This window comes from Bombina bombina, chromosome 6 (genome assembly GCF_027579735.1).
Source record: "Bombina bombina isolate aBomBom1 chromosome 6, aBomBom1.pri, whole genome shotgun sequence".
Taxonomy (NCBI): Eukaryota; Metazoa; Chordata; class Amphibia; order Anura; family Bombinatoridae; genus Bombina; species Bombina bombina.
In genome coordinates, this window is record NC_069504.1 from 47,993,528 (window position 1) to 48,016,180 (window position 22,653).

General features: G+C 39.5%; 1 protein-coding gene across 1 annotated transcript in view; it reads left to right on the forward strand.

Moving 5' to 3' along the window:
- Positions 1-22,653, forward strand: part of PLXNA4 (plexin A4) — a 1,088,215-nt gene that overhangs the window by 976,280 nt on the left and 89,282 nt on the right. Inside the window, exon 27 of the mRNA XM_053716394.1 lies at positions 14,691-14,790. Coding sequence (XP_053572369.1) covers positions 14,691-14,790 — 100 coding nt within the window. The remainder of the gene's footprint in view (positions 1-14,690; positions 14,791-22,653) is intronic.

Consider the following 22,653-nt stretch of genomic DNA (forward strand, 5'->3'; position numbering starts at 1 on the left):
TGTAAGAGCTAGGTGAACACATCTAACCAGCCAATCACAAGAGACAAATGTGTGCAGGCACCAATCACCAGCTGACTCCCACCAGTGTAGGAAATGTACATATTAATTTTCAACAATGAAAACAGAAGTGAATTTAAAAGTGTGTTAAAATAACATGATCAGTCATTATAATGAACAGTTATTATCATACTTACACAACACATATTCACAACCTTGATGAAATGTGGGGATAAAAAATCTACGGCAAAGGGAAATAGCTATGATTTTTGTTTAAAAGTAATGAATTGTAAGCTAAACAATGATGTAAACTCTGTAGTAGAACAGACGGGCAATCACTTCTTCATCCATCTCCAGTCTCACAATGGGGCAAATCCTCTCACTTTTACAAAAAGCTATTCCTATGCTGCAAAGTAATTGTACGTTTTTTTTTAAACCTGATTTTTATATTTACTGTATATATATATATAAATATATATATAAATATCCAAAAAAAGAGAGCACTCACCAGGACTTATACTTTAAAGCATTCACAGCTTTATTTTAACAAAGTGACGTTTCGAGGATTTTAACCTCGTCCTCAGACTTTACAACAGTGTACATACCTCAATTCTTTTAAACCCTCCACCGACTATCACCGCGATACCGGAAGTCACCCGGCGTCCTGTGCGCAAGACTGCGCATGTCAGAGCGTCGGCATGGCAACCGGCCGCGGTGTACACTAAAAACAAAAATGTGAATACAAATGGTTACAATACAGAGCTGTTCAATTGTTACAATATTCTCAATGCACTTAACATTCTAACAATATCCTTTATAAGAGCTAGATAGTTACAACACTTAACATCCCTACGATGCGTGTAGATTACTGTGTCAAATTTACCTAACTATTTCAAAAACTGGGAATTGGTATAGACCTGATTTTGTATCAAACCTACCACCACATATGGCTATACTGGCTATCATAATCCAAATTATTGCTAACTTCAGGATAATACTCCCTAGACTTATGGTATCACAAATAACAGTGCCAGTCCAGGTTGGTATTCAACCCTCCGGGCACCAAAGTGCCCAGATTGAAGATCCACCTGGACTCGCACCGCAACAGGAGTCTATCTCTATCACCCCCTCTAGTTGGGGGTGGAATGTGATCTATGATCACATATCTCAGGTCAGCAACCGTATGGCCAGTCAGCGCAAAATGTCGTGCCACGGGTTGGTCTGACCCCTTGTTTTTTATAGCCAGTCGAATGGCTGCACGATGATTGGCCATACGGGTGCGCAAGTCGTCGATAGTCTTCCCGACATAGAATAACCCACACGGACAGTGTAATAAATATACTATATGTGTCGTCGTGCAGGTTACTCTATGTCGGATCGTGTATCTGCGATTGGTGGTTGGATGAACAAAGAATTTTGCATTAGACAAACCACTACATGTAGTGCATCCCGCACACTTATAACATCCAGGTTTTTTAGTCTGTAGCCAGTTAGATTTTTCGTAGCACAGTACAGGGTCAACCTTCACCAGAATGTCCCGTAGAGAACGTGATCTTCTGAAGCCTACTTGTGGGTATCTAGAACCCCTAAATGGCAGATTTTTATCACTTTCCACGATATTCCAGTTCTTTTTTACCAATTTTTGTAGGTTCTGCTTGTCTGAGGTGTAAGTGGTCGTAAGTATCATCCTTCTCTCTTTATCCCCTTTTGGCACAGTTCTTAAAGCTGTATCCTGATCCATGGAGGTAAATTTCTGGAAGTGTTGGTTAATCTGTTTCTCTTGATAGCCCCTCTGTAAGAATCGTGCTTTCACCTCTATCAGCTGTTGTTGGGCATTACTCTGTTTGCTGTTATTTCGCATAACCCGCTTAAATTGAGAGATAGGTAAAGCCTTCTTAAGTGATGGAGGATGACAGCTAGTAGCCTCCAACAATGAGTTCCTATCTGTCTCCTTTTTGTACAAGGTTGTGCCCAACACACCGTCTTCCATAGATATTCGCAGGTCGAGGAAATCTACTGATGTAGAACTTTTGGTCATCTTAAACTGTAGCTTTGGATTAATGGTGTTTAATATCCTATGCCAATCATCTAATTCTTCCTCCGTACCTGACCATAGAATGATCAAATCATCTATGTAGCGTTTGAAATATTTAATGTGTTGGTGTCGAAATTGATCCGTGTCTCGTTCTTCAAATTCTGCCATGAATAAATTGGCATACGATGGGGCCATATTAGACCCCATCGCCGTCCCTTGTAGTTGCAAAAAGAACGATTTCTCGAACTTGAAGTAGTTTCTGCTGAGGCAAAGATCCAATAATTCCAGGATTAACTCTACTGGTGGTCCCACGTATGGGTATCGGTTCAATTGTTTGCGAACTGCCATCATCCCCTGTTCGTGTGGTATGGACGTATAAAGACTAACCACATCCAATGTTGCCAATATGGTGGGTTGCTTGATTGTTGGAAATGATTTGATCTCTTTAATCAGACTAATCGAGTCCAACAGAAACGAAGGCATATTGCGGACACATGGTTGGAGTATACTATCCAGAAATACTGCTAACGGTTGTAAGAGGGATCCTATGGAGGACACGATAGGTCTGCCCGGTGGGCGATTTGGGTGCTTATGGATCTTCGGCAGTGTATAAAAAGCCGGAACCCTTGGGAACTTTACTTCCATAAAGTTCCTTTCTTGTTTCGTCAACCATCCATTCCTAAATGCTCGATCCAAAACTTCATCTATCTGTTTCTTGAACAATATGGTAGGGTTGTAGGTCAGTTGTTTGTATGTAGCCGTATCAGTCAGCTGAGAAAGTATCTCTTGCTGGTAGTAAGAATAGTCCATTATGACCAATGCGCCTCCCTTATCGGCCTCCCTAAAAATTAGATCTTTATTTATGCTCAAGTTATCCAGTATCCTCTTTTCTTCTTTGGTTAAGTTGTTTCTGCAAACCGGTTTGACCGATGTACACATTTTATCTGTGTCATCCAATAGTAGTCTACTGTATGTTTTAATACTAGGATTTGTACTTGAACAATCATAGGTGCTTTTAGGTTTTAATTTGTGAATGTTAGCAGTTTCCGCAGTAGTATCCCCAAGTCCCATGCCAAAATGCTCCTTCAATCTTAAGTTCCGTTCAAACTTTTGCATATCTATGTACATGTCAAAGATTGAAGGAGCATTTTGGCATGGGACTTGGGGATACTACTGCGGAAACTGCTAACATTCACAAATTAAAACCTAAAAGCACCTATGATTGTTCAAGTACAAATCCTAGTATTAAAACATACAGTAGACTACTATTGGATGACACAGATAAAATGTGTACATCGGTCAAACCGGTTTGCAGAAACAACTTAACCAAAGAAGAAAAGAGGATACTGGATAACTTGAGCATAAATAAAGATCTAATTTTTAGGGAGGCCGATAAGGGAGGCGCATTGGTCATAATGGACTATTCTTACTACCAGCAAGAGATACTTTCTCAGCTGACTGATACGGCTACATACAAACAACTGACCTACAACCCTACCATATTGTTCAAGAAACAGATAGATGAAGTTTTGGATCGAGCATTTAGGAATGGATGGTTGACGAAACAAGAAAGGAACTTTATGGAAGTAAAGTTCCCAAGGGTTCCGGCTTTTTATACACTGCCGAAGATCCATAAGCACCCAAATCGCCCACCGGGCAGACCTATCGTGTCCTCCATAGGATCCCTCTTACAACCGTTAGCAGTATTTCTGGATAGTATACTCCAACCATGTGTCCGCAATATGCCTTCGTTTCTGTTGGACTCGATTAGTCTGATTAAAGAGATCAAATCATTTCCAACAATCAAGCAACCCACCATATTGGCAACATTGGATGTGGTTAGTCTTTATACGTCCATACCACACGAACAGGGGATGATGGCAGTTCGCAAACAATTGAACCGATACCCATACGTGGGACCACCAGTAGAGTTAATCCTGGAATTATTGGATCTTTGCCTCAGCAGAAACTACTTCAAGTTCGAGAAATCGTTCTTTTTGCAACTACAAGGGACGGCGATGGGGTCTAATATGGCCCCATCGTATGCCAATTTATTCATGGCAGAATTTGAAGAACGAGACACGGATCAATTTCGACACCAACACATTAAATATTTCAAACGCTACATAGATGATTTGATCATTCTATGGTCAGGTACGGAGGAAGAATTAGATGATTGGCATAGGATATTAAACACCATCAATCCAAAGCTACAGTTTAAGATGACCAAAAGTTCTACATCAGTAGATTTCCTCGACCTGCGAATATCTATGGAAGACGGTGTGTTGGGCACAACCTTGTACAAAAAGGAGACAGATAGGAACTCATTGTTGGAGGCTACTAGCTGTCATCCTCCATCACTTAAGAAGGCTTTACCTATCTCTCAATTTAAGCGGGTTATGCGAAATAACAGCAAACAGAGTAATGCCCAACAACAGCTGATAGAGATGAAAGCACGATTCTTACAGAGGGGCTATCAAGAGAAACAGATTAACCAACACTTCCAGAAATTTACCTCCATGGATCAGGATACAGCTTTAAGAACTGTGCCAAAAGGGGATAAAGAGAGAAGGATGATACTTACGACCACTTACACCTCAGACAAGCAGAACCTACAAAAATTGGTAAAAAAGAACTGGAATATCGTGGAAAGTGATAAAAATCTGCCATTTAGGGGTTCTAGATACCCACAAGTAGGCTTCAGAAGATCACGTTCTCTACGGGACATTCTGGTGAAGGTTGACCCTGTACTGTGCTACGAAAAATCTAACTGGCTACAGACTAAAAAACCTGGATGTTATAAGTGTGCGGGATGCACTACATGTAGTGGTTTGTCTAATGCAAAATTCTTTGTTCATCCAACCACCAATCGCAGATACACGATCCGACATAGAGTAACCTGCACGACGACACATATAGTATATTTATTACACTGTCCGTGTGGGTTATTCTATGTCGGGAAGACTATCGACGACTTGCGCACCCGTATGGCCAATCATCGTGCAGCCATTCGACTGGCTATAAAAAACAAGGGGTCAGACCAACCCGTGGCACGACATTTTGCGCTGACTGGCCATACGGTTGCTGACCTGAGATATGTGATCATAGATCACATTCCACCCCCAACTAGAGGGGGTGATAGAGATAGACTCCTGTTGCGGTGCGAGTCCAGGTGGATCTTCAATCTGGGCACTTTGGTGCCCGGAGGGTTGAATACCAACCTGGACTGGCACTGTTATTTGTGATACCATAAGTCTAGGGAGTATTATCCTGAAGTTAGCAATAATTTGGATTATGATAGCCAGTATAGCCATATGTGGTGGTAGGTTTGATACAAAATCAGGTCTATACCAATTCCCAGTTTTTGAAATAGTTAGGTAAATTTGACACAGTAATCTACACGCATCGTAGGGATGTTAAGTGTTGTAACTATCTAGCTCTTATAAAGGATATTGTTAGAATGTTAAGTGCATTGAGAATATTGTAACAATTGAACAGCTCTGTATTGTAACCATTTGTATTCACATTTTTGTTTTTAGTGTACACCGCGGCCGGTTGCCATGCCGACGCTCTGACATGCGCAGTCTTGCGCACAGGACGCCGGGTGACTTCCGGTATCGCGGTGATAGTCGGTGGAGGGTTTAAAAGAATTGAGGTATGTACACTGTTGTAAAGTCTGAGGACGAGGTTAAAATCCTCGAAACGTCACTTTGTTAAAATAAAGCTGTGAATGCTTTAAAGTATAAGTCCTGGTGAGTGCTCTCTTTTTTTGGATATTTGTGAAGGCACACTGCGGCATTGGATGCACCCTGGGCAGTTGAACAGCGGAGTGAGTGCAGAGTTCATTTGGGATTTTAAATATATATATATATATATATATATATATAGTAAGTTCTGGTCTCAACAGTACAGTATGTGACACTATGTGATCTGTTCCCCACATTGCAGTATGTGACACACTATGAGATCTGTTCCCCACATTACAGTATGTGACACTATGTGATCTGTTCCCCACATTGCAGTATGTGACACACTATGCAATCTGTTCCCCACAGTACAGTATGTGACACTATGGCCTAGATTTGGAGTTCGGCGGTAAAAGGGCTGGTAACGCTCCGCGGGCTTTTTTCTGGCCGCACCATAAAATTAACTCTGGTATCGAGAGTTTAATCAAATGCTGCGTTAGGCTCCAAAAAAGGAGCGTAGAGCATTTTTACCGCAAATGCAACTCTCGATACCAGAGTTGCTTACGGACGCGGCCGGCCTCAAAAACGTGCTCGTGCACGATTCTCCCATAGGAAACAATGGGGCTGTTTGAGCTCAAAAAAAAACCTAACACCTGCAAAAAAGCAGCGTTCAGCTCCTAACGCAGCCCCATTGTTTCCTATGGGGAAACACTTCCTACGTCTGCACCTAACACTCTAACATGTACCCCGAGTCTAAACACCCCTAACCTTACACTTATTAACCCCTAATCTGCCGACCCCGCTATCGCTGACCCCTGCATATTTTTTTTAACCCCTAATCTGCCGCTCCGTAAACCGCCGCAACCTACGTTATCCCTATGTACCCCTAATCTGCTGCCCTAACATCGCTGACCCCTATATTATATTTATTAACCCCTAATCTGCCCCCCTCAACGTCGCCGACACCTGCCTACACTTATTAACCCCTAATCTGCCGAGCGGACCTGAGCGCTACTATAATAAAGTTATTAACCCCTAATCTGCCTCACTAACCCTATCATAAATAGTATTAACCCCTAATCTGCCCTCCCTAACATCGCCGACACCTACCTTCAATTATTAACCCCTAATCTTCCGATCGGAGCTCACCGCTATTCTAATAAATGGATTAACCCCTAAAGCTAAGTCTAACCCTAACACTAACACCCCCCTAAGTTAAATATAATTTTTATCTAACGAAATAAATTAACTCTTATTAAATAAATGATTCCTATTTAAAGCTAAATACTTACCTGTAAAATAAATCCTAATATAGCTACAATATAAATTATAATTATATTATAGCTATTTTAGGATTAATATTTATTTTACAGGCAACTTTGTAATTATTTTAACCAGGTACAATAGCTATTAAATAGTTAAGAACTATTTAATAGTTACCTAGTTAAAATAATAACAAATTTACCTGTAAAATAAATCCTAACCTAAGATATAATTAAACCTAACACTACCCTATCAATAAAATAATTAAATAAACTACCTACAATTACCTACAATTAACCTAACACTACACTATCAATAAATTAATTAAACACAATTCCTACAAATAAATACAATTAAATAAACTAGCTAAAGTACAAAAAATAAAAAAGAACTAAGTTACAGAAAATAAAAAAATATTTACAAACATAAGAAAAATATTACAACAATTTTAAACTAATTACACCTACTCTAAGCCCCCTAATAAAATAACAAAGCCCCCCAAAATAAAAAATTCCCTACCCTATTCTAAATTAAAAAAGTTACAAGCTCTTTTACCTTACCAGCCCTGAACAGGGCCCTTTGCGGGGCATGCCCCAAGAAGTTCAGCTCTTTTGCCTGTAAAAAAAAACATACAATACCCCCCCCCAACATTACAACCCACCACCCACATACCCCTAATCTAACCCAAACCCCCCTTAAATAAACCTAACACTAATCCCCTGAAGATCTTCCTACCTTGTCTTCACCATCCAGGTATCACCGAGCCGTCCTGGCTCCAAGATCTTCATCCAACCCAAGCGGGGGTTGGCGATCCATAATCCGGTGCTGAAGAGGTCCAGAAGAGGCTCCAAAGTCTTCCTCCTATCCGGCAAGAAGAGGACATCCGGACCGGCAAACATCTTCTCCAAGCGGCATCTTCGATCTTCTTCCATCCGGAGCGAAGCGGCAGGATCCTGAAGACCTCCAGCCCGGAACATCCATCCGGACCGACGACTGAACGACGAATGACTGTTCCTTTAAGGGACGTCATCCAAGATAGCGTCCCTCAAATTCCGATTGGCTGATAGGATTCTATCAGCCAATCGGAATTAAGGTAGGAATTTTCTGATTGGCTGATGGAATCAGCCAATCAGAATCAAGTTCAATCCGATTGGCTGATCCAATCAGCCAATCAGATTGAGCTCGCATTCTATTGGCTGTTCCGATCAGCCAATAGAATGCGAGCTCAATCTGATTGGCTGATTGGATCGGCCAATCGGATTGAACTAGATTCTGATTGGCTGATTCCATCAGCCAATCAGAAAATTCCTACCTTAATTCCGATTGGCTGATAGAATCCTTTCAGCCAATCGGAATTCGAGGGACGCCATCTTGGATGACGTCCCTTAAAGGAACAGTCATTCGTCGTTCAGTCGTCGGTCCGGATGGATGTTCCGCGCTGGAGGTCTTCAGGATCCTGCCGCTTCGCTCCGGATGGAAGAAGATCGAAGATGCCGCTTGGAGAAGATGTTTGCCGGTCCGGATGTCCTCTTCTTGCCGGATAGGAGGAAGACTTTGGAGCCTCTTCTGGACCTCTTCAGCACCGGATTATGGATCGCCAACCCCCGCTTGGGTTGGATGAAGATCTTGGAGCCAGGACGGATCGGTGATACCTGGATGGGAAGACAAGGTAGGAAGATCTTCAGGGGATTAGTGTTAGGTTTATTTAAGGGGGGTTTGGGTTAGATTAGGGGTATGTGGGTGGTGGGTTGTAATGTTGGGGGGGGGGGGTATTGTATGTTTTTTTTTACAGGCAAAAGAGCTGAACTTCTTGGGGCATGCCCCGCAAAGGGCCCTGTTCAGGGCTGGTAAGGTAAAAGAGCTTGTAACTTTTTTAATTTAGAATAGGGTAGGGAATTTTTTATTTTGGGGGGCTTTGTTATTTTATTAGGGGGCTTAGAGTAGGTGTAATTAGTTTAAAATTGTTGTAATATTTTTCTTATGTTTGTAAATATTTTTTTATTTTCTGTAACTTAGTTCTTTTTTATTTTTTGTACTTTAGCTAGTTTATTTTATTGTATTTATTTGTAGGAATTGTGTTTAATTAATTTATTGATAGTGTAGTGTTAGGTTAATTGTAGGTAATTGTAGGTAGTTTATTTAATTATTTTATTGATAGGGTAGTGTTAGGTTTAATTATATCTTAGGTTAGGATTTATTTTACAGGTAAATTTGTTATTATTTTAACTAGGTAACTATTAAATAGTTCTTAACTATTTAATAGCTATTGTACCTGGTTAAAATAAATACAAAGTTACCTGTAAAATAAATATTAATCCTAAAATAGCTACAATATAATTATAATTTATATTGTAGCTATATTAGGATTTATTTTACAGGTAAGTATTTAGCTTTAAATAGGAATCATTTATTTAATAAGAGTTAATTTATTTTGTTAGATGTAAATTATATTTAACTTAGGGGGGTGTTAGTGTTAGGGTTAGACTTAGCTTTAGGGGTTAATCCATTTATTAGAATAGCGGTGAGCTCCGATCGGAAGATTAGGGGTTAATAATTGAAGGTAGGTGTCGGCGATGTTAGGGAGGGCAGATTAGGGGTTAATACTATTTATGATAGGGTTAGTGAGGCGGATTAGGGGTTAATAACTTTATTATAGTAGCGCTCAGGTCCGCTCGGCAGATTAGGAGTTAATAAGTGTAGGCAGGTGTCGGCGACGTTGTGGGGGGCAGATTAGGGGTTAATAAATATAATATAGGGGTCGGCGGTGTTAGGGGTAGCAGATTAGGGGTACATAGGGATAACGTAGGTGGCGGCGCTTTGCGGTCGGAAGATTAGGGGTTAATTATTTTAAGTAGCTGGCGGCGATGTTGTGGGGGACAGGTTAGGGGTTAATAAATATAATATAGGGGTCGGCGGGGTTAGGGGCAGCAGATTAGGGGTACATAAATATAACATAGGTGGCGGTCGGCAGATTAGGGGTTAATTATTTTAAGTAGCTGGCGGCGACGTTGTGGGGGGCAAGTTAGGGGTTAATAAATATAATACAGGGGTCGGCGGGGTTAGGGGCAGCAGATTAGGGGTACATAAATATAACGTAGGTGGCGGTCGGCAGATTAGGGGTTAAAAATTTTAATCGAGTGTCGGCGATGTGGGGGGGGCCTCGGTTTAGGGGTACATAGGTAGTTTATGGGTGTTAGTGTACTTTAGGGTACAGTAGTTAAGAGCTTTATGAACCGGCGTTAGCCAGAAAGCTCTTAACTCCTGCTTTTTTCAGGCGGCTGGAATCTTGTCGTTAGAGCTCTAACGCTCACTTCAGAAACGACTCTAAATACCAGCGTTAGAAAGATCCCATTGAAAAGATAGGCTACGCAAATGGCGTAGGGGGATCTGCGGTATGGAAAAGTCGCGGCTGAAAAGTGAGCGTTAGACCCTTTAATCACTGACTCCAAATACCAGCGGGCGGCCAAAACCAGCGTTAGGAGCCTCTAACGCTGGTTTTGACGGCTACCGCCGAACTCCAAATCTAGGCCTATGTGATCTGTTCCCCACATTACAGTATGTGACACACTATGCGATCTGTTAACCACATTACAGTATGTGACACACTATGCGATCTGTTCCCCACAGTACAGTATGTGACACTATGCAATCTGTTCCCCACATTACAGTATGTGACACTATTCAATCTGTTCCCCACAGTACAGTATGTGACACTATGTGATCTGTTCCCCACATTACAGTATGTGACACACTATGCGATCTGTTAACCACATTACAGTATGTGACACACTATGCGATCTGTTCCCCACAGTACAGTATGTGACACTATGTGATCTGTTCCCCACATTACAGTATGTGACACTATGTGATCTGTTCCCCACATTGCAGTATGTGACACACTATGCGATCTGTTCCCCACAGTACAGTATGTGACACTATGCGATCTGTTCCCCACAGTACAGTATATGACACTATGTGATCTGTTCCCCACATTACAGTATGTGATCTGTTCCCCACATTGCAGTATGTGACACACTATGCGATCTGTTCCCCACAGTACAGTATGTGACACTATGCGATCTGTTCCCCACAGTACAGTATGTGACACTATGCGATCTGTTCCCCACAGTACAGTATGTGACACTATGCAATCTGTTCCCCACAGTACAGTATGTGACACTATGTGATCTGTTCCCCACAGTACAGTATGTGACACTATGTGATCTGTTCCCCACATTACAGTATGTGACACTATGTGATCTGTTCCTCACATTACAGTATGTGACACTATGTGATCTGTTCCTCACATTACAGTATGTGACACTATGTGATCTGTTCCTCACATTACAGTATGTGACACTATGTGATCTGTTCCTCACATTACAGTATGTGACACTATGTGATCTGTTCCTCACATTACAGTATGTGACACTATGCGATCTGTTCCCCACAGTATAATATGTGACACTGTTAGTTATGTTCCCCACATTACAGTAGGTGACACTGTTCTGTTCCCCACAATACAGTATGTGACACTGTTCTGTTCCCCACAGTACAGTATGTGACACTGTTCTGTTCCCCACAGTACAGTATGTGACACTGTTCTGTTCCCCACAGTACAGTATGTGACACTGTTATGTTCCCCACAGTACAGTATGTGACACTGTTCTGTTCCCCACAGTACAGTATGTGACACTGTTCTGTTCCCAACATTACATTTTCATAAAATAAAACAAAGTATTACATAATTTACGCATTAAAATAAACATGAAATGGTTGAATGAATTTAAAACTAAATTATTGTGCTAAGGTTTGGATGAACCTTTATGCCTAATTGTTCGTGAAGTGTTTTTTCTTCTTCAGAATGAACAATTTGTGTGAAACAAACTAAATGCTATTGCACATATCTATAGCAGAGCATCTTCTTTATGTAGTTATAGTTCCCTTTAAACTCAGACCACCACACTGCAGTTTGCATATTCGTTTGATCTGAGACCAACAATTTTGTATCTAAAAAAAATACAACTATGTTATTAAGAGGTAAATCTTTGCAAAACTGCTTACACGATTACTACACAATGCATTGTAGCTTTCTTTGGTAGCCAAGAGGTTAAAAGAGTTTGCATTATGGGTATATTCATCAAAATCAATATTTTTCTCAGGTGAGATAAATATAATTTCATACAATGTTATTCTGGGACTCTGATTCATCAAAATGTCCAACATATCTCAGTGTGTGATGAATCTGTCTCATAGCAAATTGTAGTATGAGGTCATATATGAGTTTGACATGAGATAAATATCACTCTATGATTTATATACCTCCTAAGTGATTTTTTCTAGTTGTCACCCAGCAGCACCTACAATCCGTGCTTATTGGAATCACAACAGCTTTTACGCCTTAGCATTGTGTACAACGACTTGATATTGTATTAACCTTCTCATAGAATAGCTGTGTTATTATGTTTGCAGGGCTGCAGTCATCTCTGTCTAAAAACATTTTCTTTGTTACTGAAAGCTTGTTAGAGATTTCATCCTAATTCATAATAATATTAATTAAGCACCTTAGAAGTATTTACATACGTTTGCCTTTGTGTTTTGCCAGCTCATATTGTCGTCTTTAGGAAAGAGATTTCTTTAGACGATCGCATTGCAATGATCGCGAGTTAAGTGTTTGCCATTCTGTATTATTATAAATGATTTCCTACCGGGATCAGACAGTGAGAATGAGTTTTGCAATTCCTGTAAAGTGAGTTCTGCAATTTTGGACTATATTTCAGACCTTGTATTTTAACGGTTTTACAATTTACACTATGAGAAATGTAAAATGCCAGTTTAAAGGGATTTGAGACCCAAAAATGTTCTTTTGTGAATCAGTCAGCATACATTTTTAAAAAGTTTCCAGTTTATTTCTATAATAAAATTTGCTTTGTTCCCATGTTATTCTTTGTTAAAGAGATACCTAGATAGGCATCTGGAGCACTACATAATTGGTCATAATACTGCCATCTAGTGCTCTTGCAAATCTATCAGATTCTTGCAAAACTGCTGCCATTTAGTGCTCCAAATACGTGCAAGCTCATGGCCTTAAGTCCCTGCTTTTCAACAACAGATACTAAGAGAATGAAGAAAATGTGATAATAGAAGTAAATTAGAAAGTTGTTGAAAAAAATCAATGTTCTATCTGAATCAGGAGAGAAAAAATTCTCATGTTCCTTTAAGAAGATGAGATTAGTTGCAGCCACTTTTTTTCTATGAGAAAACTATTTCATAAACTTTTCTTCTTGATTTTAGATGAAAAACTCACCAAATCAAGAAAAGTTAACTTTTCAATCAATGATCAAAAACATAAAAAGTAAAATAAAATAATCATTTTTTTTTAACATAGGATACCTAAATAATGAAGAAAATGAGATAATAGAGGTACATTGGAAAGTTGTTTAAAATTGTATGCAGTGGCCTCTATTTATCAAAGTCTGGCAGACCTGACCCGACAGTGCGGATCAGGTCCGCCAGATCTCGCTGAATGCGGAGAGCAATACGCTCTCCGTATTCAGCATTGCACCAGCAGCTCACAAGAGCTGCTGGTGCAACGCCGCCCCCTGCAGACTTGCGGCCAATGGGCCGCCAGCAGGGAGGTGTCAATCAACCTGATCGTACTCGATCGGGTTGATTTCCGGCGATGTCTGTCCGCCTGCTCAGAGCAGGCGGACAGGTTATGGAGCAGCGGTCTTTGTGACCGCTGCTTCATAACTGCTGTTTCTGGCGAGTCTGAAGACTCGCCAGAAACACCGGCCGTCAAGCTCCTTTCGGAGCTTTATAGATAGGCCCCTCTATCTGAATCATGAAATATTTTTTTTTGGGTTTCCTGTCTCTCTAAATATCAGAAGTTAAAGGGACAGTAAGGGCCAGATTATGAGTAGAGCGCAATATTGTGCTTACGTGAGCGCAATAAATGTGTGCTGGTATTACAACTGCGTCACAATGCAAACACAAGGTTGCGTTCGCATTGCTGACAGCCAAGCGCTTCCGTAGGCTCCAATGGGAGCCTCATTTTCATGCCATCAGCCACAGCAAATACACATATTAACACATAAATATATATGTATATAAGCATATACATATATATTTATAGAGAAAACACAGTCCCCCATTGACCTCCATGTAAAAGCATTTTAGGTGCCGTTTTTTTCAAACACTTCACATCTCCTCACTTTAACCCCTTATAACTGCTTTGTGCAGCTTTTAAAAAAATATATAAATAAAAATGCTCATATTTATTTTACATGTTACATGTACTGTCCTCTTTATTTGGGGGGCAACTTTTTCTTTCTAACCAGAGGTCTAATTGCGCTTAGCGCAAAGTGAAACCACAAACTTTACGGGCGCACATTAAGATAGCGCTGCACACGTAATCTGGCCTTAAATGTTTTAAAGAAACAAAACTCAATAGATCAATTTACCCCTGAAATATAAAATAAAACAGAAACAATAATCAAATTCACATGATTCCATTAATAATTTACCACTAAATTTGTGGAATGGCTGCCTCCTCCCCTGTTCGCCCCTTTGGTTGCCGTTGTCGCGTAATAATCACAATATTAACCTAGTCAAAGGTGGAGAATCATGACTCTACAAATAGACTGATTTCATAGTGAGGAGCGCATATAACATAGTTTAATTATTTGTGTTATATCTCTTTTCTCCAGGTTCCAGATGGTGCTGTTGTGGCTCTGGTATCCAAGCAAGTAACCGCTTACAACGCAGTAAATAACTCTACCGTATCCAGGACGTCAGCCAGTAGATATGGTGAGTTTTGCTGTAGCAAGCAAGGGGTTAAAGGGGAAACTTTATCTGAACTATTTAGGGATTAGGAGAATAAAAACAGCAGCATTTCACATGATGGTTTTTTAAGCATTTTTGCATGAAGAATTTAATCTTGTTAGCATTTGCCAACAACAAGTTTGCCAAATTAGTCTCATATGTCACAATGTAGATTTCACATCTCCTCTCACTGTCATCAATGCACAAAAATATTTACTCAGGTCATGATTTGCTAAAGAAACTATGAATAAAAAAAATAAAATGTTTTAAAGGGTCTAATTTGTTAGTGCATGCAAGTTTTGTATTACTGACACTTAGGAGTCAATTTATCAAGCTGCGTGGACAGGGGCGCACATATGCGCCCCTCTCTGTCGCAGCTCGCCTCTGGTGGGTTGAATTCAGCTGCCGGAATTCGGCATTGCACACGAGCGCTATTTTGCGCTTGCGTGCAATCCCGCCCCCTGCCCGCACACAGCCAATCACACACGGACAGGAGCTGTCAAACTCCCCGGTTGGACGAGACCAGGGAGATTGAAATTAGCCAGGCCATTAGAAAGGTTAGGGAAGCAGCGGTCTGATGACCGCTGCTTGTTAAATATGGACTGCAGGTTCTCTTGTGAGTACCTGCAGTCGTAGGAGGGCAAAGACTGGCGAGAGCCGTTGATAAATCGACCCCTAAATAACTATATAATGTTTACATATCTAATAATTTGTCTACAGAACTCACAATTTAATTCTAGGGAGATTTTTGTAGATACATTGTTTGATAAGTGCATCTAAAAGACTGTGATTAACCCCTGTGTGTTTAACTCCCACGAAGGGTTAAACATATAGGTAATGTCACACTTAGGAGGAACAGAAAATGGTTGATCCACCAATCAGGAGCAGCAGTTCCACAACCTACCAATCACTGGCTGTGGTGCTTGAGAGCTGCATAGGTAATGTATTATGTAAATTTAGCTTTAAAGGGACAGGAAACCCAAATTTTTTCTTTCATGATTCAGATAAAACGTATAGTTTTAAACATCTTTCCAATTAACTTCTATGATCAAATTTGCTTCATTGTCACAGTATTCTTTGTTGAAGGAGCATCAATGCACTACTGGGATCAATCTGAAAACCTCAGGTAAGCCAATAATAAGAGGCATATATGTGCAGCCACCAATCGTCAGCTAGCTCCCAGTAGTGCATTGCTGCTCATGAGCCTACCTAGATATGCCTTTTAACAAAGACTACTGAGAGAATGATGCAAGTTAGTTAATAGAAGTAAATTGGAAAGTTGTTTTAAATTGTATGCTCTATCTTAATCATGAAGAAAAAGTTTTTCTATCTCATGTAATTTTTAAAAAACATGATAGAAAACCTCATAGTAAAATATACTTCATCAGCTTTCCTATACCTGTCTTTATTTTTGTACCTTCTGTATAGTGGTTTTTATATGTAAACCACATGTCCTTTTGGTTATTAACTCATATACTTGCTGAGGTTTGATTTGCTTGTGGCATCACATTGATTTATTAGAAACAAGAGCCCAAGAACTGCCAGGACAGTGCTCATCAGGAGCCCAAGCCAGTGAAATATTAATTAACCCAGACAGCAGCTATTATACCCACTTTGCACCACGGCATCGGTTTAACATTCACACAGAGCAATGCTGATATATTCTGTGATGTCTGCTGCACATTGTGCCAAATTTACGGGTTGAACTGACACAGTGTTGGATTTGACAGTAAAACAGTTAACAGAATACAATCTTAACCTCTTGAGTGCTAACGATGGCTCTGAGCCGTCGTTAGCACCAGAGTAGGAAACTCTGTGACAGCCAAGAGCCGTCGTTAGCACTCTCCCACCTTGAGGGAGATCTGGGGGCTCCCACCCACTCCTTCATGTTATGCGCAGTGATGTCACCGCGCAACTTTATTTATACTTAAAGGGACAGTCTAGGCCAAAATAAACTTTCATGATTCAGATAGAGCATGTAATTTTAAACAATTTTCCAATTTACTTTTATCACCAATTTTGCTTTGTTCTCTTGGTATTCTTAGTTGAAAGCTTAACCTAGGAGGTTCATATGCTAATTTCTTAGACCTTGAAGCCCACCTCTTTCAGATTGCATTTTAACAGTTTTTCACCACTAGAGGGTGTTAGTTCACATATTTCATATAGATAACACTGTGCTCGTGCACAAGAAGTTATCTGGGAGCAGGCACTGATTGGCTAGACTGCAAGTCTGTCAAAAGAACTGAAAAAAGGGGCAGTTTGCAGAGGCTTAGATACAAGATAATCACAGAGGTTAAAAGTATATTATTATAAATGTGTTGGTTATGCAAAACTGGGAAATGGGTAATAAAGGGATTATCTATCTTTTAAAACAATAAAAATTCTGGTGTAGACTGTCCCTTTAACAATGTTAAGTATAGGAGCAGGGGGCATGCTGCTTAGAAGCCTGTATCTCAGGCATCTAAGCAACTACAGACCCCCAAGACCCGCAGTTGGAAAGGTAATCGCCTAACCTTTCCAACAGTGTAAGTCTTGGGGATCTAAAAAAAAAAAAAATACACAAAAAGCTTAGCACCCAGGTGGGAAAGTGCTTAGCACTCAAAGGGTTAATAAGTAAAACACTTGAAAGGCTGACTGTTCACAGCCATATTACCTTGTAGTATAAATTATATATCTGGGTAAAATAAAAGATTATTTCCGCAACCGCACAGTAGAAAAAAAAACCTTTATCCAAGGGACTGGAGAAGGTTTGGATTTTGGAATATTTGCATCTATAAAATTGGATCAGTTTGGAACCAAGTGTAAACAACAATATCTTATGTCTGTTAGGCAACATTTACTTGTAATAATACAGGTTATACATGTGATCTAAAGGTAGTTTTATATCATTTTAATACTTTTGTATACATAGAAATATAGTACTGTACTGTAATTAAGAAACATAATATTATATAAGGTATATTTTAGACCAATCCACACATTTTAGAGGAACGTGTGTTTTTTTAGAAGGGTCTGATATTCATTTTTTGGCTAGCGCAGTACTAATATATATTTCCGTATTATAATATAACCAAAGACACTGGCAGAGGAGAATGTGACTTACAGGTGGGGAAAATGTGTAATTTTTGATCATTTTATTTAAAAAAAATATTAATGAAAAAGTTTGGATTTCAGAATAAGTTTGGATTTCAGATTTGCACCTGTACAATAATTTATAAGACTCCATGTTGCAAGCCCAGCAATCGTTAGTAATGATGACATGACCGAGGGTCATATTAAAAAACAGTACCTTGTATCCTTTTGTCTAAAAACTTATGTTGACATCATTTTTAAAGTGAAGGTCCATTTAGATGAATTAGTGCCCGGTTTTTAATAAACCTATTAAAAAAAAAACAAGGGCACTTTAATTCATCAAAACTGACATTTCACAGTTTACTTCAAAAACTTACCTTTTAATCCTGGCAGCCGCTCCAGCACTTTCGATCGGGTTGATTTTTGGCGATGTCTGTCCGCCTGCTCAGTGCAGGCGGACAGGTTATGGAGCAGCGGTCTTTAGACCGCTGCTTCATAACTGCTGTTTCTGGTGAGCCTGCAGGCTCTCCAGAAACACGGGCCCTCAAGCTCCATCCGGAGCTTGATAAATGGGCTCCAATAAGTCATATGGAATCTAGATTAAACTGCTCCATCAACCCATCTCCATTGGTCTCTTGCTTAATGGGAAAGTCTACTCCAGAATTGTTATTGTTTAAAAAAGATAGATAATCCCTTTATTACCCATTTCCCAGTTTTGCACAACCAACACAGTTATATTAATACACTTTTTACCTCTGTGATTACCTTGTATCTAAGTCTCTGCAGACTGCCCCCTTATCTCAGTTCTTTTGAAAGACTTGCATTTAGCCAATCAGTGCCTTCTCACTTGTAACTTCATGGGCGTGGTCTCAATGTTATCTGTATGGCACACATGAACTAGTACCCTCTAGCTGTAAAAAACTGCCAAATGCATTTAAATAAGGGGCGGCCTTCAAGGGCTTAGAAATTAGCATATGAGCCTACCTAGGTTTAGCTTTCATCAAAGAATACAAAGAGAACAAAACCAATTTGATGATAAAAGTGAATTGGAAAGTTGTTTAAAATTGCATTCCCTATCTGAATCATGAAAGTTTAATTTTGATTAGATTGTCCCTTTAATTATCCCCTTCAAATTACATGTAAATACAAACCTACCATGTTGTTAATTTGTGCAAAACGTCTCATTCTTGTTATTGGAAACGATTACAATGCCCGTCCCTTTCGGAGTGGAAACAGATAGTGACAAAAACTCTAAAATTGGAGAAACCACGCTACATTAAAATGGGTAAACTAGATTTTTTCCTTGATGTGGAATTCTATTGGAACAAAGACTCTTAGGAGCAATATAATGTTTTGTTAGCGATAACTTTTCAACTTTTAATATTGCTTAGTCCAAAACCCTTTTCTAAATGTTTCATATGCGATTACCTTAATTCTACATTTTGAGGCCTTTTGAGAAATATCTATTTGGAAAATATGTTTCTCTTGTTAAGTGTATCCAGTCCACGGATCATCCATTACTTGTGGGATATTCTCCTTCCCCAACAGGAAGTTGCAAGAGGATCACCCACAGCAGAGCTGCTATATAGCTCCTCCCCTAACTGCCATATCCAGTAATTCTCTTGCAACTCTCAACAAAGATGGACGTAGTAAGAGGAGAGTGGTGTATTATAGTTAGTTTCTTAACTTCAATCAAAAGTTTGTTATTTTTAAATGGTACCGGAGTGTACTGTTTTATCAAAGGCAGCATTAGAAGAAGAATCTGCCTGTGATTTCTATGATCTTAGCAGAAGTAACTAAGATCCATTGCCGTTCTCACATGTTTTTGATGTATTTATTGAGGGCACTACGTTAGACTTTTGTTCTTCTTTAACTCTATGAAGCATTACAATGTTAATTGATTGCACAAACAATTTGCCAGTGTGGCGATACATATAGGCCCCTAGTTATCAAGCCGTCAACCTCAAATACGCTTGAATTCCGCAGCGTATTTGTGGCGAGGCTGATTCGCCTAAGTTATCAAGCCCTACACACCGGCAAAAGTAGAATTTTGTGATGTAAGCTTCGATCCGCCAGACACAGTCCGACACAGATCGATTCTTACGTCACTCCAGATGTTCCGAACGCAAGTTTCACACAATCTGACTACTTTTGCTAGTTATCAAATGACTAGCAGGTACGCTCTGCACTTTTCCGGCCCAGCATACCTGGTTTTCAATCTGCCGCCCTGGAGGCGGCGGATCCCATAGGAATCAATGGGAGTCTGACCATAGCGAAAGTTCATGTTCGCTGCTGCCCGATATCCCATTGATTCCTATGGGAGATGTCTGCACCTAACACCCTAACATGTACCCCGAGTCTAAACACCCCTAATCTGTCCCCCCCTACACCGCCGCAACTAAATAAATGTATTACCCCCTAAACCGCCGCTCCCAGAGCCCACCGCCACTCTAATAAACTGATTAACCCCTAAACCGCCGCTCCCGGACCCCGCCGCAACTATAATAAAATTATTAACCCCTAAACCTAAGTCTAACCCTAACACCCACCTAACTAAAATATTAATTAAATACATCTAAATAAATATTATTCTTATTAACTAAATGAATCCTATTTAAAACTAAATACTTACCTATAAAATAAACCCTAATATAGCTACAATATAATTAATAAGTATATTGTAGCTATTTTAGGATTTATTTTTATTTTACAGGCAAATTTCAATTTATTTTAACTAGGTACAATAGCTATTAAATAGTTGTTAACTATTTAATAGCTACCTAGTTAAAATAAAGACAAATTTATCTGTAAAATAAAAACTAACCTAAGTTTCAATTACACCTAACACTACACTATCATTAAATAAATTATTCCTATTTAAAACTAAATACTTACCTGTAAAATAAAACCTAAGATAGCTACAATGTAATCAATAATTACATTGTAGCTATTTTAGGATTTATATTTATTTTACAGGTAACTTTGTATTTATTTTAGCTAGTTAGAATAGTTATTAAATAGTTATTAAATATTTAATAACTACCTAGCTAAAATAAATACAAAATTACCTGTAAAATAAATCCTAACTTAAGTTACAATTAAACCTAACATTACACTATCATTAAATTAATTAAATAAATTAGCTACAAATAACTATAATTAAATAAACTAACTAAAGTACAAAAAATAAAAAAATCTAAGTTACAAAAAATAAAAAGTTACAAACATTTAAAAAATATTACAACAATTTTAAGCTACTTACATCTAATCTAAGCCCCCTAATAAAATAATAAAGCCCCCCAAAATAAAAAAAATCCATACCCTATTCTAAATTACGAAAGTTAACAGCTCTATTACCTTACCAGCCCTTAAAAGGGCCTTTTGTGGGGCATGCCCCAAAGTATTCAGCTCTTTTGCCTGTAAAAAAAATACAACCCCCCAACATTAAAACCCATCACCACATACCCCTACTCTAACCCAAACCCCCCTTAAATAAACCTAACACTACAACCCTGAAGATCATCCTACCTTTAGCCGTCTTCAGCCAGCCGACCACCGATGGAACAGAAGAGGACATCCGCAGCGGCCGAAGTCATCATCCAAGGGGCGCTGAAGAAGTCTTCCATCCGATTGAAGTCATCATCCATGGGGCGCTGAAGAAGTCTTCCATCCAATTGAAGTCATCATCCAAGGGGCGCTGAAGAGGTCTTCCATCCAATTGAAGTCTTCATCCAGGCGGCGTCTTCAATCTTCATCCATCTGGAGCGGAGCCATCTTCAGACGAGCCGACGCGGAGCCATCTTCTTCCACCGACGACTTCCCGATGAATGATGGTTCCTTTAAGTGACGTCATCCAAGATGGCGTCCCTTGAATTCTGATCAGCCAATAGAATGCGAGCTCAATCTGATTGGCTGATTCAATCAGCCAATCAGATTTTTCCTACCTTAATTCTGATTGGCTGATAGAATCCTATCAGCCAATCGGAATTCGAGGGACGCCATCTTGGATGACATCACTTAAAGGAACCGTCATTCGTCGGGAAGTCGTCGGTGGAAGAAGATGGCTCCACATCATCTCGTCTGAAGATGGCTCCACTCCGCATGGATGAAGATTGAAGACGCCGCCTGGATGAAGACTTCAATCGGATGGAAGACCTCTTCAGCGCCCCTTGGATGATGACTTCAATCGGATGGAAGACTTCTTCAGCGCCCCTTGGATGATGACTCGGCCGCTGCGGATGTCCTCTTCTGTTCCATCGGTGGTCGGCTGGCTGAAGAAGGCTAAAGGTAGGATGATCTTCAGGGGGGTAGTGTTAGGTTTTTTTAAGGGGGGTTTGGGTTAGAGTAGGGGTGTGTGGGTGGTGGGTTTTAATGTTGGGGGGGTTGTATTTTTTTTTTACAGGCAAAATAGCTGAATACTTTGGGGCATGCCCCGCAAAAGGCCCTTTTAAGGGCTGGTAAGGTAATAGAGCTGTTAACTTTCGTAATTTAGAATAGGGTAGGGCATTTTTTTATTTTGGGGGGCTTTGTTATTTTATTAGGGGGCTTAGATTAGGTGTAAGTAGCTTAAAATTGTTGTAATATATTTTAAATGTTTGTAACTTTTTATTTTTTGTAACTTATTTTTTTTTATTTTTTGTACTTTAGTTAGTTTATTTAATTGTATTTAATTGTAGTTATTTGTAGCTAATTTATTTAATTAATTTAATGATAGTGTAGTATTAGGTTTAATTGTAACTTAGGTTAGGATTTATTTTACAGGTAATTTTGTATTTA